The sequence below is a fragment of the Rhinoraja longicauda genome, chromosome 13 (assembly GCF_053455715.1).
Source record: "Rhinoraja longicauda isolate Sanriku21f chromosome 13, sRhiLon1.1, whole genome shotgun sequence".
Taxonomy (NCBI): Eukaryota; Metazoa; Chordata; class Chondrichthyes; order Rajiformes; family Arhynchobatidae; genus Rhinoraja; species Rhinoraja longicauda.
Genome location: NC_135965.1, coordinates 15,787,466 through 15,810,754, shown reverse-complemented (window position 1 = coordinate 15,810,754; position 23,289 = coordinate 15,787,466). Strand labels below are relative to the sequence as shown.

At 47.0% G+C, this 23,289-nt stretch overlaps 1 protein-coding gene across 2 annotated transcripts in view; it reads left to right on the top strand.

Annotated features, from left to right (window-relative positions):
- Positions 1-22,242, top strand: part of LOC144599480 (phospholipid scramblase 1-like) — a 47,715-nt gene extending 25,473 nt beyond the window's left edge. The window contains exons 5-9 of one of the 2 annotated variants that reach the window (XM_078410434.1): positions 10,945-11,165; positions 13,402-13,560; positions 15,663-15,824; positions 21,349-21,417; positions 21,512-22,241. In XM_078410434.1, coding sequence (XP_078266560.1) covers positions 10,945-11,165; positions 13,402-13,560; positions 15,663-15,824; positions 21,349-21,378 — 572 coding nt within the window. In that variant the 3' untranslated portion in view covers positions 21,379-21,417; positions 21,512-22,241. Of the gene's footprint in view, positions 1-10,944; positions 11,166-13,401; positions 13,561-15,662; positions 15,825-21,348; positions 21,418-21,511 lie in introns of both variants that reach the window. The other variant, XM_078410435.1, reaches the window with a different exon arrangement.
- The last annotated feature ends 1,047 nt before the right edge of the window (positions 22,243-23,289 follow it).

Below are 23,289 nucleotides of genomic sequence, written 5' to 3'. Positions count from 1 at the left end.
CAACATTCCTGGTCGTGTGCTAAAAGACTGCGCAGCTGAGCTCACAGATGTCCTCACAGACATCTTCAACATCTCCCTGAGCCAGGCTGTTGTTCCCTTGTGCTTCAAAGAAACCACCATCATACCTGTGCCCAAGAAGTCTTCTCCATCCTGCTTCAACGACTACCGCCCTGTAGCGCTGACTTCAACCATCATGAAGTGCTTCGAGAGGCTGGTCATGAAGCAGATCAGATCCAACCTCCCCCCCTCCCTGGACCCGTTTCAGTTTGCATATCGAGCTAAGCGGTCCACTGAGGATGCCATCTCCTCTGCTCTACACCCAGCCCTCACCCACTTGGACACTAAAAACTCATATGTTAGGATGCTGTTCATAGACTTTAGCTCAGCATTTAACACCATCATCCCCCAGCAGCTGGTTTGTAAACTAACAAATCTGGGCTTCAGCCCCCTTCTCTGCAACTGGCTGCTGGACTTCCTCACTGCCAGACCCCAGTCCGTACGGGTCGGCAGCAACACATCGGACACCATCACGCTGAGTACGGGTGCCCCACAAGGATGTGTGCTAAGCCCCCTGCTCTTCACCTTGCTGACCCACGACTGCACACCCACCTACAGCTCCAACCACTTCGTCAAGTTTGCGGATGACACAACAGTGGTGGGTCTCATCAGCAACAACGACGAGACCCACTACAGGAAGGAGGTGGACCAGCTGGCCGCGTGGTGCACAGACAACAATCTCTTCCTGAATGTGGAGAAAACAAAGGAGATTGTTGTCGACTTCAGGAGAACGCACACCCAACACCCCCACCCACTGACCATCAATGGTGCTGCTGTGGAGCAGGTGAGCAGCACCAAATTTCTGGGGGTGAACATCACCGAGGATCTCTCCTGGAGCAACAACATCACGTCCATCGCCAAGAAAGCCCAGCAGCGCCTCTACTTCCTCCGCAAACTGAAGAGAGCGGGAGCCCCCACACCCATCATGTACACTTTTTACCGAGGTGCCATCGAGAGCATCCTCAGCAGCTGCATCACTGTGTGGTTCGGAAGCTGCACAGCCTCCAGCCGTAAGACCCTGCAGCGCATAGTGAACACTGCTGAGAGGATCACTGGCGCCTCACTCCCAACACTCCTGGTCCTTTACACCACCCGCCTCACCCGCAAAGCATTGAGCATTGTGGGTGACCCCTCCCACCCCTCCAACAGCCTCTTCACCCTCCTGCCTTCAGGGAGAAGGTTTCGCAGCCTGAGGTCAAGCACCACCCGACTAAAGAACAGTTTTTTCCACCAGGCTGTCAGGATGCTGAACTCTCTCCCCTCCCTTCCTCCTCTCTCCCCTGCCCCTATGGGACCTGGACTTTAACACCCCACACACACGCACATCCAGCACCAGACACTTTTTTAAAAAAAATTTGAAGTGACTATATTTTATATTTTATGTTTTATGTTGATTGTTGTTTGCTGTGCCTTTTGTTTTATGCACTTTGTTCCTCGGGATTGTGGGAAACGGTATTTCGATTTTCTGTCTGTGTGAACTGGCTGAGGATTGACAACAAAATTGACTTTGACTTTGACTTTGACTTGATATTTACGGGATCTCGGTTCAAACCGGATTCATGTGGAGCAGGGCTGCAATTGCAAAGGGCTTGCATGACCTGTTCAAGAGGGATGTCATTGCCTCTTCCGAGAGTGCAGGAGGGAAGGTTCAGTTGATACTGAAGTCCCGGAAGGATGTGGCCCAAGTGTTGGAGAAGGGGCTCACGGTGGAGGGGGTCCATCTACAGGTGGAACCGTGGGTGTCCAATGTAAAATCGGTTCTCCTACGGAATTGTCCCACGTTTCTCCGGGATGCAAAACTCCTTCCACACTTGGAGAAGATTGGGGAGGTGCGGTCTAAGCTTACTAGGCTCATGCACCCCGGGAATGACCCGCATGAGAAAGGGGTGCTGAGCTTCAAGAGGCGCGTGTTTATGAAGGTGGAAGTGGGGTTGGGTGCCGAGGGGAGCTTTGCTGTGGAGCATAAGGGTCTCTCCAATCGCGTGTATTGGAGCTGGGGAGAGGCACAGTGTCATGCGTGCAAGGAGTTTGGACATCTCCGTAGAGAGTGTCCCAGGAGCCGGGCCAATGCGAGAAATTCTAACGCAGGGGCCCAGGAATGCAGTGCTGGCCCAACCGGGGCGGCCCTCCATGCCTCGGTGGCCCGGGGTGGAACTGCTGACTCGGCTGGGGCTGCTGGCTCCGTCTCGGTGACCCGGGACGGCACTGCCAACCCATCAGAGGCTGCAAGTACTGCCTTGGTGACCCGGAGCAGTGAGGGCCCCCCTCCCCTATGCCCTGAACCTGTGGAGGTGGTAGATGGCAAGGCGCAGGGGACGGGTGAAGGGTGGGAGGGAGGTTGGGAGACGCAGAAGGGGAAGAAAAGTGATAAGGATAAGAAGAAGAATAAGTCCCTCCAAGGGAATCAATCAATAGCAGATGGGCTCCTGCCCAGTGGGCCCAGTGAAGTCCAGGGCGCACCTGGTGTGGCTCAGCAAGGAGCTGAGGTGAACCGGAAGGGGGCAGGTGGGAGCAAACATGGGAGTAGAAAGGGGGCAGCGGGTGGTGCGGAGGCGGAGGACCCTTCCTCTATGGAGGTCACCGCACCTCCCCCGGTCACCGGGACAAAAAGAAGGCTGTCGGAAAGCGAGGAAGAGCATGAGCGTGGGTCCAAAGTAAGGGGGACGGATATTTCGAGACCTTCCACCCCTGACGAGGGCGGTGACCACGGACTGGTGACTTGTGGGCCGGAGGATGAGCCTCTGGTTCAGGGACCTTCTGCAGGTGTTACCAGATCAGTTACTGGGACCGCCTCCCCTGAAACCGTGTCCTCTGGGTTGGTGGCGGCCCCCTCGTCTCAGGGGCCTTCCGAGGGAGTCATCTCATCGGGTAGTGGGGTTGGTGCCCCTGGGAGTGTGTCCCCTGGGTCGGAGGAGGTCCCCTCGTTTCAGGGGCCTTCTGAGGGTGATGGCACGCCGGTTGATGGGTTTGACTCCCCTGGAAATGTGCCCCCTGGGATGGGGGATGAGCAGAGTCAGCCTGAGGGGGGAGGAGTGGGAGATCAAACGTTCCACTCTGTGCTCTGTATTAGAACCAGTGGAGGTGAGGAGAGGTGTGATGCCTCACCGGTTGAGGTAGTAGGGGAGACTCCAAGAACACCCGGGACCCCGGGGGTGCCTGCTGTTTTTTCTTCCCCAGACCCAGATGTGGGGTGTGATGGGAGAGTGCAGGAGCCTGGCCTTTTACCGGACAGCTTGTTGCTGTCAGAGGCATCGGGACCCTCCCTCGGCAATGATCCTGGGGGTGGTGTCATGCCGGAGGAGGGGGAGAGTGATGGGCTCGGCCTGTGCAGTGGGGTGAGTGAGCTTTCAGCAAGCTGTAGTCCCACGGACTCTGACACTGGCCTTGAGCGATGTGCAGAGGAGGCTGCTGCTCCAGGTGTGAGTGGGTTGGCGGAGCGCCCAGACTCCAGGGCTGTGTCTAACGCAACCCTTATCCGTGAGATTCAGGACTTTCTCAGAACACCTAAATGTAGCAGGACTAAAGTTGAAACAGCGCGGAGGAGGTGGGGAGAGCTGCCAGGATTTACCAAGGATCTTGATAGTATCCTTGGCAGCAAGGAAAGTGATATTCCTGCGTCTGTGAGGCGTCAGATTGGGAAATTCTCAAGTTTCCTCAAGGGGGAAGTTTCTGCGACCAAGAGCAATGTGAGGAAATAACTCTAACGTGTTTGCACATTCACAGTAGTTACATTAAATTTAAATGGTAGTAGAGCGAGCTTTCGCAGATTTCAGCATTTATCAGTCCTGAGGGGAGGGAAATATGCGGTGTGTTTTCTGCAAGAGACGCACACTGTTGTCGGTGACGAACCCACCTGGCGACTGGAGTGGGAAGGGGGGGTTTACATGAGCCACCTCAGCACAAATTCGAGCGGGGTGGCTTTTCTGTTGGCCCCGACTTTTCAGCCAGAGATCCTGAAGGTGCAGGAAGTGGTGCCAGGTCGTTTGCTCTATCTGGCTGTGAGTCTGGATGGCATGCCGTTGCATTTTGTTAACGTGTATGCCCCCAGCAGTGGCACGATGCAGGCCTGCCTACTTCAGGAGGTGACTGCTCTGTTGAGCACTATTGAAAGAGGAGAATGTGTCTTTCTGGGGGGAGATTGCAACTGCACACTTGAGGTGCGAGATCGTTCTGGTACTCAGTGTGCCCCTGCTGTAGCAAAGAAACTGAGAGGCTTGCTTGATTCCTTTGAGCTAGTGGATGCATGGCGGAACCTCCACCCTGACTCAAACGCATTCTCGCGGAGGTCTGAGGGGGGAGGTTCCCGCATTGATCGTATGTATATCTCCGGTGCGTTTGTCTCCCGTGTCTCAGCGGCCTCAATGCGGCTGGTGCCATGCTCGGACCACTGTCTGGTGCGCGTGGACTTCAATCCGGGGCGCACGCGGGCTGGGTCTGCTTACTGGCATTTCAATAACAAGCTGCTGGAGGATCGGTGTTTCCGGGAGTCATTCAGACGGAGTTGGGTGAAGTGGAGAGGGAGGCAGGGGAGTTTTTCTTCACTTAGGCAGTGGTGGGATGTGGGGAAAGCTCACATCCGTCTCTTTTGTAAGGAATATACGTGGGGGTCGACCGGAAGGCGGGACTCAGCGGTTGAGAGGCTCGAGAGGGAGCTATCGGGGGCGGAGTCTCGCCTGGGTCGGATTGGTGAGGACTCCTGTGAATGGGGAGAGTTTCAGGGGAAGAAGGAAGCTTTGAGGAACCTGCTGCTTGAGCGGTCCCGAGGAGCTTACGTGAGGTCGCGGGTCCAAATGCTGCACGATTTGGACCGAGCGTCACCTTTCTTTTTCTCTCTGGAGAAGGGGCGGGGAGCCCGCAAACAGCTCGTAGAGCTGCTCGCGGATGATGGCTCCTCTGTCACAGATCCAGAGAGGATCAGTGCTTTTGTCCGGTCCTTTTACGGGACCCTGTTCTCCGCAGATGGTTGCAGCGGGGAGGCTCAGCGGGTCCTGTGGGAGGGTCTACCGACTGTAGATAGGGAAGTGTCCGATCTTCTGGATGACTCCTTATCATTGGAGGAGTTGACACGTGCCCTGCACCAGCTCAGGAGGGGCAAGTCCCCTGGGCTGGATGGGTTGACGGTAGAATTTGTTAGAGCCTTCTGGGATGTCCTGGGGGATGATTACATGAAGGTTCTGGGGGAGAGCCTGGCGACCGGGGAGATGCCCCTCTCGTGGCGCAGAGCAGTCGTTGTCCTGCTGCCCAAGAAGGGTGAACTCCGCCTGTTGAAGAACTGGCGCCCGGTCTCTCTCCTCTGTACAGAGTACAAAGTCTTTGCACGGGCGATGGCAAATCGCCTAGGCTCTGTGCTGTCTCAACTAATTCACTCTGACCAGTCCTATACAGTCCCTGGTCGGTCCATTCAGGATAACATCCACCTGGTTAGGGACCTGATTCATCTATCTCAGGGCACTGGTCAGTCAGTAGCCTTTCTGTCTCTTGATCAGGAGAAGGCTTTTGACAGGGTAGACCACGACTACCTACTCGGGACGCTGCAAGCGTTCGGATTTGGACCGCATTTTGTAGCCAGGGTCCGGCTCTTGTACGCTGCAGCGGAATGTCTTGTGAAGGTTAATGGGGTGTTGTTGGCTCCCATTCATTTTGGGAGGGGGGTTCGTCAGGGGTGCCCCATGTCCGGTCAGTTGTACTCGGTCTGTGTAGAGCCATTCCTGTGTCTTCTTCGGAGGAGGCTGACAGGCCTGGCTCTACCAGGTCCGGGGGTGGAAGTGGTTCTTTCAGCTTATGCCGATGATGTGCTCCTTACGTTCACTGACCCTGGTGACCTGCGGAGGATGCGTGACTGCCAGAGGACTTTCTCGGCTGCATCATCCGCCAGGATTAATTGGAGTAAATGCTCTGGACTATTAGTGGGTCAGTGGCAGGTGGACTCCCTGCCGGAGGAGATGGCGTTGTATGCGTGGAGCACCACGCACCTCCTCTATCTGGAGGTGTACCTGAGTCCCACTGAGGATGCTTGGCCGGCGAACTGGCAGGAGCTGGAGATGAAAGTCGTCGCCCGGCTGGGACGCTGGTCAGGCCTGCTTGGAGTCCTTTCCTTTCAGGGGAGGGTGCTGGTCATAAACCAGCTGGTGGCCTCCATGTTGTGGTACCGGCTGGCTACTCTTGTCCCGCCCTCCATCTTTGCAACTACTTTACAGAAGAAGCTGGTGGACTTCTTCTGGGGAAATAGGAAGCATTGGGTTACCGCAGCAGTCCTGAGTCTCCCGTTGGAGGAGGGCGGCCAGTCCTTGGTATGCGTGCATACCCAGGTGGCGGCTCTCCGCCTCAGGACTCTGCGGAGGTATATGTACACAGAGAACCCCCCCAGGTGGCACGCTCTGGCCACGTATTTTTTTCGTCGGGGTTGTTGCCTACGGGGGGATTCGCGGCTGCCGGTGGCGGGCATCAGTCGACCCGCCTTACGGGGTCTGCCTAGTTTCTATCGGGACGTGCTTAGAGTGAGGAATTTGGTTGTTTTCAGCCGACGTGTTGCTCCACAAAGGGAGGGGGACGTCGTGGCTGCGGGAACAGCCGGTCCTCACCCTGTCATGGCGGGTGTCGAGGAGAGGCGTGTGCCTAGAGTAGTTCTGACTGAGCTTACCCCTGCTCCGTCAGATTTGCTCATCGGGCCTAGGCTCCGGGATTTCTCCCGGGCGCCGGCTCCGCACAACTTGAGCCGCCTTTCCGAGATGCCCAGCGTGCTGTTTCGTGATGCGAAGAGACGCACACTGTACAGAATGCTCCTGCACATTCTACACCTCCTTGTCTTCGTACACCGCCCTGACACATCTTGGCGGTCTGTGTTACCACCTGAAGACGGGGACGGTCCTCAGTGGGGGGCTCTCTATAAGGGAGTCGTTCCCCTTTACATCGGGGACCTGGGGTGGAGAGTGCTGCACAGAGCGGTGGTGTGTAATAAACTGTTGAGCCAGTTCACGGGCTCGCCGACCGCCTGTATTTTCTGCGGTGACGAAGAGACCGTGTTCCACGTCTATATGGAATGTGAGAGGTTACTGCCCCTGTACCAATATCTGAAGGGGTTGTTCCTCAAGTTTTGGTTACACTTTAGTCCTACGATTCTAGTGTTTGGACACAAGGCAGGGGGTGGGGAGGGTCTTTCGGGGGGGTGGGACCTCCCTGTCGGTTTGCTCTTGGGCCTGGCCAAGTTGGCCATTCGCGGGTCCAGGCAGCGGGCGGTCGATGGTCTTGCCAGAGTCGGCTGCCTTCCCCTCTTCCGGGCCTACGTCCGTGCGCGTGTGACCCTAGAGAGGGAACACGCGGAGACCACGGGGACTCTGGAAGCCTTCCGTGGGCGCTGGTCACCGCGGGGGGTTGAGAGCATTGTAAATAATGAAGGCAACATTGTATTATAATGATTATTTGATGACTTGTAACCTCTGAATGTGGTTTTGATGTGATGTATCATGTGAATGTGCTGAATAAAGTCTTTGAAAAAAAAAAAAAAAAAAAAAAAGAGATAGAGATACAGAGAGATGGAGAAACATTTGATTCACCAGACAGCAAACAGGTTCAGCCCTGTTCAACATTGTGTTGAGCAATGTAGCATTATTTAGTTATATAAACAATGCCAGAATTTATGTAGCTATGTTGTGCAATTCTAAGCATACAGAACCAATAATATATAAGTAACATTTGTCAACATTATCCTCCCTGCTCTTTCCCTACTGAACTGAAATATCTTAACCTTCCAGTTCCATTTCAGTTTTGTTTAGTTTTAGTGATTCAGCATGGAAACAGGTCCTTCGGCTCACCCAGTCCACGCCAACCAGCGATCACCCATACACTTGCTCTATCCTGCACACTAAGGACAATTTACAGAACCCAATCAACCTAAAAGCCTGCATGTCTTTGGTGTGGGAGGAAACTGGTGAGCCACGTGGGTTTTCTCTGGGCTCACCTGTTTCCTCCACTGTACAGACAGTGCCCATAGTCGGAATGGAACCTGGTTCTCTGGCACTGAAATGCAGCAACTCTACCGCTGCACCAATACATTGCCCTTTGAAAACATTCATTGATTTGTTGTTTCCACCACTCGACAATCTGCCAATTCCAGATCGTAGCCACTCGCTGAGTTAGAGATTTTTCGTCCTCTTGCCTTTTGCGTCTTTTACCCATATTTTTATAACTATGCCCACCGCCCCCACCCCCACCCCCACCAATCATTGAACCATCCATCAATGCAAGCATTTATCCCACTTCAATTGGATAAGTCATGATATTAGTGAACAGCAGAGAAGACTATTGAACTAAGACAGACACAAAATACTGGAGTAACTCAGCGGGGCAGGCAGCATCTCTGGAGGGAAAGAATGGGTGATGTTTTGGGTCGAGACCCTTCTTCAGACTGAGTCTGAAGTGTCTATGTTCGGTTTAAACCAGCATCTGCAGTTCCTTCCTGCACAGACTATTGACCTACTCCTGTTCTCATTCCTCATGCTTCAAACCAATCTTGATATTACACTCTCAAATCTTTTCCAGCTCTCGCTGCTGGAGAACAATTTCAGCTTCTTGAGCAATCCCTTGTGGCTGAAATCCTTCATCTGTAAAACCATACAAGAAAATCCTTTCCACACATGCGATGGTCAGAACTGGACTTACTGTTTCAGTAATGGCTAACAACAGCTTTAGAAAGATTTGCCTGCAATTTAACTTTATGTCTCTTTTTATTCATCTCTGGATCCCAGGTTTATTAACTGCGCTCTCATTATGCCATTCCATTATCAAGGACAAATGCACCCCAGGTCCTTCAGTTGCTGTACATACATATTGTATGGTCTATATCGTCTCTCATTATTTCCGCTAATGTGTATTATTTTATGGCTGCTTGCAATAAAATCTTTGTTAAAGTTTGTTTTCTCTGGACAGACAACAATGCAACAAAGTTAGTTGCATACAACAATGCAAACAAAACCTTTTTAGTAACACTTAACTAAACTAAACTAAACTATTTAACTATGGTGATCTTTCACTCCCTTGTTTATCATGCCGTTATGCACCACTTCCTTAGAAGTTTCGGCAGGGAGTTGGGGGTGGTTATTGGAGGTGAATTTATAGATGAGGGCTTAGCTTAAAATCTAGAAGGAATGCGACCATAGGAGGACATCAACAGCAATCTTTAGATTTAAATTCAACACTTTGGAATCTGCATACACGATCCTTCATGAGGTCGACACAAAATGCTGGAGTAACTCAGCGGGTCAGCCGGTATCTCTGGAGAAAACAAATTGCTGACGTTTTGGGTGGAGACCCGACTTCAGGCTGAGAGTCGGGGGAAAGGGAAACTAGAGGTATGAAACGGTACCAAACAAATCAGAGCCAAGGAAAGGAGGAGCCTGCAACGGTTCATTGTTGGCTGTGGGAGAGGTATGAACTGTGAAACTGGAAAGACGACCAGGGTGGGGGAGGGATGGAGAGAGAGGGAATGCAAGTGCTACTCAAAATTAGAGAAATCAATATTCATACCGCTGGGCAGTAAACTGCCCAAGCAAAACATGAGGTGCTGTTCCTCCAATTTGTGTGTGAGGAGAGGTGAATTGTCATTTTCAAGCTGTTAAATTCTCAATAGGACAGGCAATAAATTCCCACTATTTGTAGCTGCTATTTTACTTCCTGTTCAAAGTGCTTGTGCTGCGAGCTTATTTTAATTCCTTCTGCAGATTACTTTGGCATTTTCACCCCCACGGTTTGGAGGTTGTTCTGCTCTGGTTGGTCTGACCAGCAGGAGTGCCACTTTTAAATGGTACTTTGGACGTCTGGCTGTGATTACAAAGACCAGGGGGATCAGCGAGACTTGCCCTGGTAACAGGCTGTCAACCGCATACCTGCAGCTGCACTGAAGAGACATTTCAGCAGAGAAACCGCACCTGCAAATGGCTGTTCCGAATAAGCTTCCTCAATAAGTCAAATTATGTCAAAATACGCTGTGCCCGCAAAGACTCTGGGGGGTTGAATCAAGTTTAGGTTTAGATTTAGATTTATTATTGTCATGTGTACCAAAGAGCTTTGATTTGCATGCGATCCAATCAAATCCAAAAATACATTGAAGTGTGTAAAAAGGAACTGCAGTTGTTGGTTTACACTGAAGATAGACACAAAATGCTGGAGTAACTCAGCAGGTCAGGCAGCATCTCTGGAGAAAAGGGATGAGTTAGAAAGGAACTGCAGGTGCTGGTTTATACCAAAGACAGACACAAAGTCTGAAGAATTCATGCTCTGTGTCATGTGATTGCATGAAATTCTAATCTTGTCAACAGATTTCTGGGGAAACCCATTTCATCTCATCTCATACCAGCATCTGTTCCTCTTTCACTCAGATGGTGGTGGGTAGATGGAGCGAGCGGCCAGGCGAGCTGAAATAAGATCCTGACCCAAAACCTCGCCTATCCATGTCCTCCAGAGATGCTGCACAAAACGTTGCCTATCCATGTCCTACACAGTTCCTTGTGTCCACCCATCATCCTCTGTCTAACCCCCCTTGTTCTCTCCTCTTTACACTGACTATCTCCCCACTCTGCTCCCAGTCTAGATGCAGGGTCTCGGCCCAAAGGGTCGCCAATTCTTCACCCTTCTTACCCACACCCAAACCACAGATACTGCCCAGCCAACTGAGTTCATGCAATAGTTTGTTTTTTCTCCAGATACCTGCATCCGCAGTCTTTTATGTCTATCCTTCATTACATGATGCATCTTGTGATTGTTCTTGGTTATATACTGCACTGGGGAGGGGCTAATGTTTTTACTTGTGTTCCTCACCGACGTATTTTATTTAACTAAACAGCCACTGTTTCCCCTCCCCCCTTTCTCCCCACCACCCTCCAATGACTTCAGCCTTAACTGGATTTGAGACCAACAACAAATTTCAAATTAAGAACAGCCTTGGTCAACAGATCTTCTTTGCCGCTGAGGAGAATGATTGCTGCACTCGGAATTGCTGTGGAAACATGCGTCCCTTTGACATGAAGATTATTAACCCCTTTGGACAAGAGATCATGAGTCTGTACCGGCCCTTGAAGTGCACTGGTTGTTGTTTCCCATGCTGTTTGCAAGAGGTTAGTTGTCTCGTTTGGTTGAGGGACACATTGCATCTGCTGGTTCTGTAAGATTATTGAACATCTTTACAGCAGCTAATCTTGCAGGGTCTTATTCACAAGCAGCACTAAGGTATAAAAACATTCAATTCTTGATCTCCGTCTACTTCAACACCTCTTTATACTTCTTCCTGCTCTTCTGTTTGACGGATTTTCTCCGTCACTTTTGGCAAAATCCTAAACATAAATGGGATAAAAATAACAAATCCATGAATGATCTGCTGTCAAAATGCTGTGGTTCACGAAATGTGGCAGCGAAGAGGAATCGTTAAACTTCATCTGGTCTGGTGACTCCGCACTCACAATGTGCTCTGTTCTTAATTACTCAACAAAATAGATAAAGAGCAATTGGGGGATGCACAATAAATAGCCATCTTCCTCATAACATTCATATCTGATGAAGGATATTAAATAAAATATCTTGGTCCTTTATTAATTGTTAACACTGCCTTGATTTTCTCTCTTCCACACTCTCTTGTCATATTCCATCTCTCTTTTTTCTTTCTTTCAATCTTTCTTCCTTTCCCTGTATCTCACTTTCCCTCTTTCTTCCCTTCGTTCTTGTTCTTTTTTCTTTCTTTCTCGCTTTTCATTTCTTACTCTCTCTTTCTCTCTCTGTCTCCCTCTTTAGTTTTTTTTCTATTGCTCTCTTTCTTTCTCTCTTTATTTCTCTCTCTTTCTCTTTCTTTCTTTTTCTCTCTCTTCCTTTCATCTGCTAACATGCACTTCTTTGGCATGTGGGAAGAAACCAGAGCACCTGAGGAAACCAACGTGATCACAGGGGAACGTGCAAACTCCACAGAGAGAATTCAGTCTGGGTCTGGCACTGTGAGGCCATAGGTCTCCCAGCTGCACCACTGTGCTGCCCCTTTTCAAGCCCATTACATTTAGCGAGGTAGAGATAAGACTGAGTAAATGTTAATTTTCATATAAGTATTGCATTCCCCTTCCACATCAATATGTTCATTCTTTCAAGTCAAGTTGAGTTTATTATCATATGCACCTGTGTGGTGAGTTGCAACTGCAATGAAAGTCTTGCTGGCAGCATCATCACAGGCATGTAGAATCAAACAAAATATTAAAACAGGAACTATATATAAATCACTCAGAAATTTTACAAGACTGTAAAAAGAAAATAAAGACCCTTCAAACCTTGGCTTCGATCCTGAGTTTACTTCCTGTTCTCCCTGTGACTGTGTAGGTTTCAAGGTTCCAGGTCAGTTTATTGTCCCGTGTACCATTAAGATACAGTGAAATTCGAATTATCATACAGCCATACTAAAAAAAAGCAACAAGACACACAACTACATAAAAGTTGATATAAACATCTACCACAGGGAATTCCCCACGTTCCTCACTGTGATGGAAGGCAAAAAAGTCCAGTCTTCTTCCTCCGGGCTCTCTGGTTTCCTCCCACATCCCAAAGACGTGCAGGTTTGTAGATTAACAACTAGCCTCTGTAAATCCCCCCCCCCCCTCCAGTGTGTAGAGTGCAGGCGTGAAAGTGGTTTGACAAACAGTACAACTAATGTGAACAGATGATTGATGGTCGGCATGGGCTCAGGGTGCCAAAGTGCCTGTTTCCATGCTGTATCTCTGAACTAAACTAAATCAAAACCAGTACAATTGTGCAAAAGTATGCAATTTGGAAAGCAAGCCCATGGAAATGCAAGAGACAATATAGCACCAGAGACCCGGGATCGATCCTGACTACAGGTGCTGTTTGTATAGAGTTTGTGTGTTCTCCCTGTGACCGCGTGGGTTTTCACCGGGTGCTTCAGTTTCCTCCCACCTTCCAAAGGTGAGCAGGTTTGTAGGTTAATTGGCTTCTGGAAATTGTAAATTGTCCCTAGTGTGTGGAATAGTGCAAGCGTACCGGGTGATCGGTGGTCAGCACGGACGCTGTGGGCCGAAGAGCCTGTTACAGCACTGCATCTCTGAAGTCTGAACGTCTAAAGGTGGTCCGTAGTTTTACTTTACGGTTTCCTTTTTAAATTTTCTTTTTATGTTTTGCTCCCTTTTGCTCTCTCCCCTTTCCTGGCGTTGTTCACATGCTAAGAGGCCACATCACAAAGAACTGAGGCTTGTTTGTTGTAAAGGTCCTTCTACCAGACTTGGTGACGTGATTTGCTTCCCCAGTGCTTGGTGCTTCTGCATAACGGACCACAATATGATTAACACCACATTTTCTCCACAGATAGAAGTGATGGCACCTCCTGGCCAACCTATTGGATATGTCATTCAAACATGGCACCCCTGTCTGCCAAAATTCACAGTTCAGAATGAGAAGAGAGAGCCTGTTTTGAAGATCGACGGTCCATGCTGTATATGCGGCTGTGGTGATGTTGATTTCCGGGTACCAGTTTTTTCTTTGTGCTTTCCTCACCACCCCAACACTAGGGGATTGGACACATTAGAGGCAGGAAACATGTTCCCAATGTTGGGGGAGTCCAGAACAAGGCGCCACAGTTTAAGAATAAGGGGTAGGCCATTTAGAACGGAGATGAGGAAGAACTTTTTCAGTCAGAGAGTGGTGAAGGTGTGGAGTGGCAGTGGAGGCCAGTTCGTTGGATGCTTTCAAGAGAGAGCTGGATAGAGCTCTTAAGGATAGCGGAGTGAGGGGGTATGGGGAGAAGGCAGGAACGGGGTACTGATTGAGAGTGATCAGCCATGATCGCATTGAATGGCGGTGCTGGCTCGAAGGGCTGAATGGCCTACTCCTGCACCTATTGTCTATTGTCTATTGTCTATTGTCTACATATCTCGTATTGGTGACACTAGTTTAGTTTATTATTACCAAGATACAGTGAAAAGCTTTTGTTTGCATGCTATCCAGTCAGAGAAAAGACTATAAATGATTACAATCAAGCCGTCCACAGTGTTCAGATAAAGGATAAAGGGTACAACATTTACTGCAAGATATAACGTTGAAGCCCGATTGAAGATAGTTCAATGGTCTCCAATTAGATGAATGGGAGTATGAAGGAACTGCAGATGCTAGTTTAGACCAAAGATAGACACAAAATGCTGGAGTAACTCAGCAGGCCAGGCAGCATCTCTGGAGAGAAGGAATGGGTAACGTTTCAGGTCAAGACCCTTCTTCAGATTGACATCAGGGGGGGAGGGAGATACATAGATAAGGAAGTGTGAAGGTGTGAAAACAGGGTAAAGGGAATGAAGCTCAAGGAAAATGTAGAATAGATCATTGTTAGCTGGGAGAAGATAACAACAAAGCAAACATTAAATGTAGTCAGAGACGGTAAGACTGTTCGGAGAACTGGGAAAGGGAAGGGATGGAGAGAGAGGGAAAGGGTTACTGGAAATTGGAGAAATCAACATTCATACCAATATTCAAATTCACGCAGTCACAGCAAGAACGTACAAACTCCGTACAGAGAGCATCTGTATTTGTACTCAATATCAAACTCTGTCTTTGTGAGGCAGCCTTGATCTTTCCAGTTCCCTTTTGTCCAACCAAATCTCAAACCAGTTGAGAATGCGGTGACTCCTTTTCTTCCACTAATCTAATTGAATCATGATTACGACCATGAAAAAAATGCACCACTTGTCCAGATATCCAAATTCAATCCCTAACACCAAGTTCAGAACTGTGATTCCATGAATCCTCAACATAGAACATAGAATATAAAACAGCACAGTACTGGAGCAGGCCCTTCGTCCCACAATGTATGTGGCAAACATGGTGTCAGGTTAAACCAAACACCTCTGTCTGCACATGATCCATATGCCTCCCTTCCCTGTATGTCCATGTGCCTATCCGAAAGCCTCTTAAATTCCTCATGGCAGCATGTTTCAGGCACCCACTACTCTCTGTGTAAACAAAAACTTGACCCACATATTTCATTTAAATTTTGCCCTTCTTACCTTAAACCTATGCTCTCTGGTCTTCGATATTGTCACTCTGGGGAAAAAAGTTCTGCCTGTTTGTCCTATCTATGCTTCTCGGAATTTTATATACTTTTATCAAACATCCCCTTGGCCTCTGATGCTCCAGAGATAACAATCCAAGTTTGTCCAACCTTTCCTTATAGCTAAGATCCATGTACATATCTAAGAGCCTCTTAAACACCTCTATAATAACTACCTCCACTTCCACCCCTGGCAGCACCTTGCAATACCACCACTGGCCCTGTACATCTGCTTTAAACTTTGCCCCTCTCATTTTAAAGCTATGTCATCTAGTCTTTGACTTTTGACATGCTCATTTCCAGAATGCATTCTAGACTTGGAAAAGTTTTGAACGCCTAGGACTCTCCTGGAAAGTTGGCTTGAGTTCATCTGCCATGACCTCATTAACCAATAAATTGAAGATTTGATAGCATATGCCTACTTCTAGTAAAGACGGACCATTTGCAGGTGATGGCCTTGTGATGTGTAAAGAGCTTATCAAATGAGATATCAAATAAATTAAGCTTTAACTTTTTTATCTTGTAATAGATTACAAACCTTGATGAAACTGAATCAGTTGGCAAAATAACCAAGCAGTGGACTGGATTACTGAGAGAAGCTTTTACAGATGCAGATAACTTTGGGATCCAGTTCCCCTTGGATCTAGATGTGAAAGTGAAAGCAGTTTTGCTAGCTGCCACCTTCTTAATTGTAAGTATTAATAAATTGGCACAATATATCTTTGATGCTATGGTCATGGGTCCTGATCACCAAATCTATTCTGTGGCATTTGACTCACCCCACCTTGCTTCCTGTCTGATGGTTTAGTTTAGTTTGGAGATACAGCATAGAAATAGGCCCTTTGGCCTACCGAGTCCACGCCAACCAGTGATCCCTGTACACTAGCACTATCCTAGACACGAGGGACAATTTTTCAATTTTACAAAAGCCAATTATCCTGCAAATGGGTACATCTTTGGAAAGTGCGATGAAACCAAAGCACTGGAGAAAACCCACATGGTCACAGGGAGAATGTGCAAACTCTGCAGACAACACCCATAGTCAGGATTGAACCCAGGTCTCTGGCGCTGTAAGGCTTTCAAACTTTTTAGAAAAATAATTATTTGTAATCACAACAGAATCTGTAAATGATTACACAAGTGCAGTTACTTGGAAGTCTTTATAATGTAGTTATGTAATTCCCACTGCAGCGGCTTTATGTAAGACTTCATAACAACTGCATCTGTCCCAATGTTCACAGAGTCTGTTGTACAAACTGCGTGACTAACACATTGATTCAACCAAGTGTTATAATTGTGATTTAGGGTAACCATCTCTTGCATTCACTGATACCCAGGAACACCTCTATCGTTAAATGTCTTTGCTGAGCACAGGGATTATTCCCCCGATGTCCAATTTATGCTGAACATGAAAGTATTTTAAATAGCTTTAAAAGGTCGATATAATTTGAGTGGTATGGTTAGAACTTTTTTCACTCAGAGGGTGGTGGGTACATGAAACAAGCTCGCAGGGGAGGTAATTGAGGCAAGTACTATAACAACATTTAAAAGACATCTGGACAAGTACATGGATAACAAAGGTTTAGTGAAATATAAGCCAAACGCAGGTAGGTAGGACTAGTGTAGATGGGCATCTTGGTCAGCATGGACAAGTTGGGCTAAAGGGCCTGTTCCTGTGCTTTATAACTATGACCCTGACCGACTGTGCCCCATGTATCTCCTGTATTTCCTCACCCCTCAACACCCCAGATGCTCTCATCTGCCCCCTTTGTATGCCTGTACTGTGTGCGTGTGCACGTATGTGCGTCCATGAAAATATCTTGTCAATCGAGTGGTGTTTATTATCGCGTTTATTAAGTGCGGTGAGGTACAGATATGGAATCAATTGAAGTACTCGATTTGCAACAAATCACTTAAACTCATTGTTTCAAAGCACAGAAGGAAAATCTGACTGTTAAATGAATCAACATGATCAAAACAATATGTTGCTAATGTTAAAATCTGTCTGCAATTTCCCAGCCTTTAAGTTTGCTTGCATTCACGGAAAATGTATCTGCTCACCAGAGTGCTATAATTTTTAACTTAAGCTGCATGGCAGAGACCTCGAGTGGCAAGCTAAATCATGTTAGACATGGAATGGGAAGTCCTATATTGTAGTTAGTGTCTCATGGCTAAACGCTGAGCACCTAATATACTGCGAAGGCTCAGATCCATCAGGTTTAATTTAGTTTTGAGATACAGCATGGATACGGGCCCTTCGAACCCAGGTCTCTGCCGCTGTGACTGCTATTAAGAATTTCAATCACAAAAAAGGATAATCATGAGTCCTCTCCTTCAATAAAAGCACTTCAGCCAATTTTGGGGGGTTGATGCCAGAATTTTCACTCCACAAGCCTTGATGTCGCAGAATAATTAAAACCATTTGCAGCACACGCTGATTACCAAACAGGTGCAATTTTAGTTTAGAGATGCAGCACAAACACAGGCCCTTTGGCCCACCGAGTCCGCGCGTCGACCAGGAATCCCCGTACACGAGCATTATCCTACACACGCTATCCTCCCCACACGGCGGCGGCGATGCCTCGCGGGTCGACCCGTGGTCGGCGGTTGGAGAGAGCGTGGAGGACCCGGCGGGGGGGTACCGTCATGAGGGAGGAGGGGGGAGAACAAAAGCGGGAGCCGGCGTGGGGGAACTGTTGGGGGGGAGGGAGGGGGAGAACAACAGGGGGAGCCGCGTGCTTTGTAACTTTGTCAGCGCCGTAGGTGGCTGCTATTTGTATACATTGTGTATGCAAGCAAAGAATCTCACTGTGCCTCGTCACATGCGACAATAAAGTATTCCTATTCCTTCCTCCAATTTCCAATTTTTTACCAAAGCAAATTAACCTACAAACCTGTACGCCTTTAGAATGTGGGTGGAAACCAGAGCTCCCAGAGAAAACCCAAGCAGTCACACAGAGAACATACAAACTCCGTACAGAAAGCACCCGTAGGCAGGATGGAACCCGGGTCTCTGGCATTATAAGGCAGCAACTCTACCGCTGCTCCACCGTGCCATCCCAATTGCCCCTGTGGGAACTTGCAGTTTAAAGGCGATTCGATCTCTCATATTGAGGCTCTGTGTACAACAGAAACATTATAAAAAACATAAGACAGTATGGTACAGGAATGGGCCCTTCAGCCCACAATGTCTGTGCCAAACATGATGCCATGTTAAACTAATCTCCCCTGCCTGCATGTGATCCTTATCCCTCAGTCCTGTAAGGGGTTTCTGCGCCGAGCTTTCGACCGACCTAAGGTCCCCGTGCCTTGCTCTGATCCCTTGACCAGGCCGTGCACACTGGTTCCCCGTGAGTGGTTCGACCCACTCACCCCTTACGGTTCTAGACACTGGACTTAGGTGCAGGAGCTCTTATAGTGCAGAAAAATTCCACCAGACCAGATTTGAAAACCAGGGTTTAAATGAAAAGGCTTTTATTCAGCACTTGGGACTATTGTCCATGAATACTTATACTGTTCTATAATACATGTCTATGAAACACATACCGAATCACACGAATACTTATAACTATGAATTATAAAACACACACAATTCTATAAGACATATACACGACTGTAAGATGGGGAACGTACGACGCATCGCAACCTTGACCAACACATATTTTAATACACATCCAATGTTTATTCACAACCACCCTCCCCTCTACACTAAACTATGTCCAGGATATGTAGGATTTGGAGTACATGCTCACCATGGGGTTATTACTGGGGTTACTGGCTGTTCGTTTTGCAGTATTTCTTCTCGAGTTGCGTGCCTGTTCCTCTCTCTTGCATCCGTTCTTCTTGCCTGTCGTTTCTTCCTCCTGCATTCGTTTGACTTCCTTCTGTCTTGCCTGCTTGCGTTCCTTGCAGGTTTTCTTCTCGAGTTGACTTAACTTTTTCACCCAAAGTAGTGGCCAGTTATACTGTTTCTGACCCGTCCTATCTCCCGCCAGATCTTGGAATCTCTTTGTACAAAAAGATATGTATGAGGTTTTCTTCTGATCTGCGCTTATGTTCGGGGATACCGGGGATGGCCAGACGGTGTTAATTGGTATTTCGTTGTGAGGTGATGGGTGTTAACTGGTTTCCCATCACCTACCAGGTAGTTTTCTATGGGCTATTGTGCCCCCTCACTGAGATGAACTGTTTAGGTCGGCTTGGGGCATTGTGAGTATGCTGATGTCAGCGCCCCAGTGTCTGGACTCCGACCTGGTTTCGTAGGTTTCTGCATGGCCAATACCCATCCATTGTTCTGGCCGTGGCTTTGCAGAAAACCTAGAGACTGGGTTGTAAGGTTTTTACTTTTTGTGGCTGGTCACGAGGTCCTGCGGCCATTTTAGGACCCACGGATTGTGACATCCTTTGTTAATCTGACCGCAGCCTTTCTCCGCTATCAGCCCCAGTCTCTCGTTTAAAATGTCCAAACTGCAGCTCTTTGGTTTGGTGTTGCTTTCCAAATGAGGGAAAACTTCTCAAATCTTACAGTTCCATACATATTCATACACCTATCTAAAAACCTCTTAAATGCCACAATCTTTTCAGTTTCCACAACCACCCCTGACAGCTCATTCGAGGCACCCACCACCCTCTGATTAAAAAAGACTTGCCTCGCACACCTCCTTTGAAGGTTTTTTGGCTCAGAGAGTGGTGGCTGCTTGGAATGCGCTGCAAGGGAGTGGTAGTGGAAGCAGATATAATAGTGACATTTAAGAAGCATTTAAAGAAGGCATGTGGACATTCAGGAAATGAAGGGATATGGATATGGGTCACGTGCAGGCAGTGATTACTTTAATTTGACATCCTGTTCGGCACAGACATTGAGGGCCAAAGGTCCTGTTCCTGTGCTATACTGTTCTATGTTCTATGAAACTTGGAAGAATTTTCTGACTCAGTGCAGAGGGAGAGACTACCTAGCCCACAGTTGGTCAGTTACCCCTCCTCCTCTGAATAGCATTGACAGCAGATGGAATACACTGCCAGTCAGTGAAAATGTTGATAGTGCAGAACAATTCAACTAATCCATATCCTTTGGGGTGACACAGCGGTAGAGTTTCTGCCTCACAGCGCCATAAACCCGGGTTCGATCCTGACCGTGCCCGCTGTCTGCATGGAGTTTGTACGTTCTCCCTGTGACCACGTGGGTTTTCTCCAGGTGCTTCAGTTTCCTCCCACACTCCAAAGACGTACAGGTTTGCAGGTTAATTGGCTTCGGTAAAAATTGTAAATTGTCCCTAGTGTGTAGGATAGTGCTAGTGTGTGGGAAGCACTAGTTGGCACAGAATCGGTGAGCCGAAGGACCTGTTTCGGCAATGTATCTCTAAACTAAACTAAACTAAATCAAACTATTAATTAAAAAGAAGACATAAAGTACTTGAGTAACTCAACAGGTCAGGCAGCATCTCTGGAGAACACGGACAGGCGACGACTCGGGAAGAATTAAATTGCGAATCCAGCACTTTGTTTCTTTTTTCGTAAACCAGCATTTGCAGTTCTTTGTATCTACAGCCAGATAAATATGTGGTTGAGAACAGATTGAAAGTTAAAAGGCTAAAGTACAAACATATTATCAAATGCTTCAAACTACATTGAAAGCTTTATAGGGCGGCACGGTAGCGCAGCAGTAGAGTTGCTGCTTTACAGCGAATGCAGCGCCGGAGACTCAGGTTCGATCCTGACTACGGGTGCTGTACTGTAAGGAGTTTGTACGTTCTCCCCGTGACCTGCGTGGGTTTTCTCCGAGATCTTCGGTTTCCTCCCACACTCCAAAGACGTACAGGTATGTAGGTTAATTGACTGGGTAAATGTTTAAAAAATTGTCCCTAGTGTGTGTAGGATAGTGTTAGTGTGCGGGGATCGCTGGGCGGCGCGGACTTGGTGGGCCGAAAAGGCCTGTTTCCGCGCTGTATCTGAAATATGAAAATAATAATATGAAATAATGAGAACCATGAAATCTAAATATTCAGGATTTAATATTATGTTGAATTATATCTAGAATTTTCATTTAATTCTCTTCAGTCAGAATGGTTTGAAGGTTTAAATGATTTATTACCTCAATAAATTAAGTATACCATAATACAGATTAACCTGGACTCTTGGGGAAGTCTGCCTTTCTGGTAAAAAAAATTGTGATTTTGGTCAATTTAATTTCATTGTAATTTTTCTTTCCCTTATAGGATTTTTTGTTCTTTGAGAAAAGCAGCTAGTGAACAAAGATTTGGCAAACTATAAAAGAAATCTCATTTGTAAGTATTTGTGCTTTTTCCTTTGCTTTATTTTGTTGCATCTGAGTTCCAACAATTGCACTACTAATGGTTTATTTCATGCTTTTAATTGCAGACATTGGAATAGATTGCAAGGACCATTTTAATTCTTCAACTGTCATTTGAGAAATAAGAATCATTGACATGAAATGCAACAAATCAAATTTAAATGTATCAGACTGTATCCAAACTGACTGACTGATGTGGTAAAATGAGGTAGAATTTCAGCACGGATACACTTCTGGAAAATAGAATATGAGGCATTTCCCCCTTTTCCAGCAATACCAACTTTCTGTCCTATAAAAAGCACAGTTCTTGTGAGTGATCCCATCATAGACATACTGCTCTCTGCACACAATATTCCAAAAAGCGCCGAGCATTAGAGGCTTTAAGCAGGTGGGGAAAGGAGAAATCTTGCCTTTTAGTGCTTCACCTCCTTTAATTTTGGTTTATATGCACACAAAATGTCGACAAATTGCACTATTTTGTCTATTGAGCTACTTCAAAGCAAAGAAATATCACAATTTTCTTTATGGAACCAATTTTCTGTAGAAAATACATTATATATTTACATATATATATTGCTAAATGTGAAATCTTAGAATATTGTATATTTTTAAACATGATAAGCCATGTAATGTATGTAATTAAATAGTAAGTTGTTTGTTATTCTCAACCATTTGCCTGGTCCAAGTATTTCAATGATTCTGGCTAGATTTAATCCTGTCTTTTCTAAACTATGTTCCTGCCTTGCCTCAGGGATTTAGTAACAATAAATTTCATAGCATCAAACCTATATCTGTCTTTTTATTATGAGCATAAAAAATCAGCTCATTGTCCAGGTTCATTGATTCTTGGCAATACACTTGAGTCAAGTGTGGCCTTTTGTATTTTTAGAAACATAATGTCCTTAATTTATGCCTTCCTTTAAATTGTTTTCTAGCTTAGCAAAACCTCATTTTTAAATTTAAACTTTAAGTTGGAGCATTGCAGCTAGATTTACGCAATGCTTGCAGGAGGACGGCATGGTGGCGCAGCAGTAGTGTTGCTGCGTTACACCACCAGAGACCCAGGTTCGATCCTGACCACGGGTGCTGTCTGTACGGAGTTTGTATGTTATCCCCATGACCATGTGGGTTTTCCCCGGGTGCTACGGTTTCATCCAACATTTCCAAAGACGTACGGGTTTGTAGGTTAATTGACTTTGTAAATTGTCCCTATGGTGTTGCTAGTGTCTGGGGGTCACTGGTTCGTGCAGACTTGGTGGGCCAAAGTGCCTGTTTCCACACTGTATCTCTAATACTAAAACTAGGATCGTACAGTATGTACAGTAATCTGTTACACATGGTAAGGTTAATGGCAGTTGTTGTAGCAGAGGCCAGACAGACTGGAGAGGAGCATCAAAAGTAGGCTTGCTCAACTGACATCAATCACAAACCCATCACAACACGGTGCAAGGTAGAAGTGACAATACAGTATGTGCTTGGTTATTTTCATTATACATTTCAAGCATTCAACATTTCCAATGAATGAGATGGAGAATAAGCACTTTGGGGAGGTATGATATGGTAGCTTAACCTTTTCCAGTTATGTTAATTGCTTATTCAATCTAACTGTCCAATTCAAATTTCAGTTTACTGCTCATAAACTTGTTGCAGGATAAGTCGAGGCTATTTGGCCCATCAAGTCCATGCCAGCTGGTAGTAGAGCAGTCACACTTATCCCATTCTCCTGCCCTTTCCCTGCAAACATGTAAATTATTTTTCCTCAAGTGCTCATCCAATTCCCTTCAGAAACTCTACTCCCACCACTCTTGCCTTCAGTTTTGTCTTCAACAAAAAGAGATAATGCTGG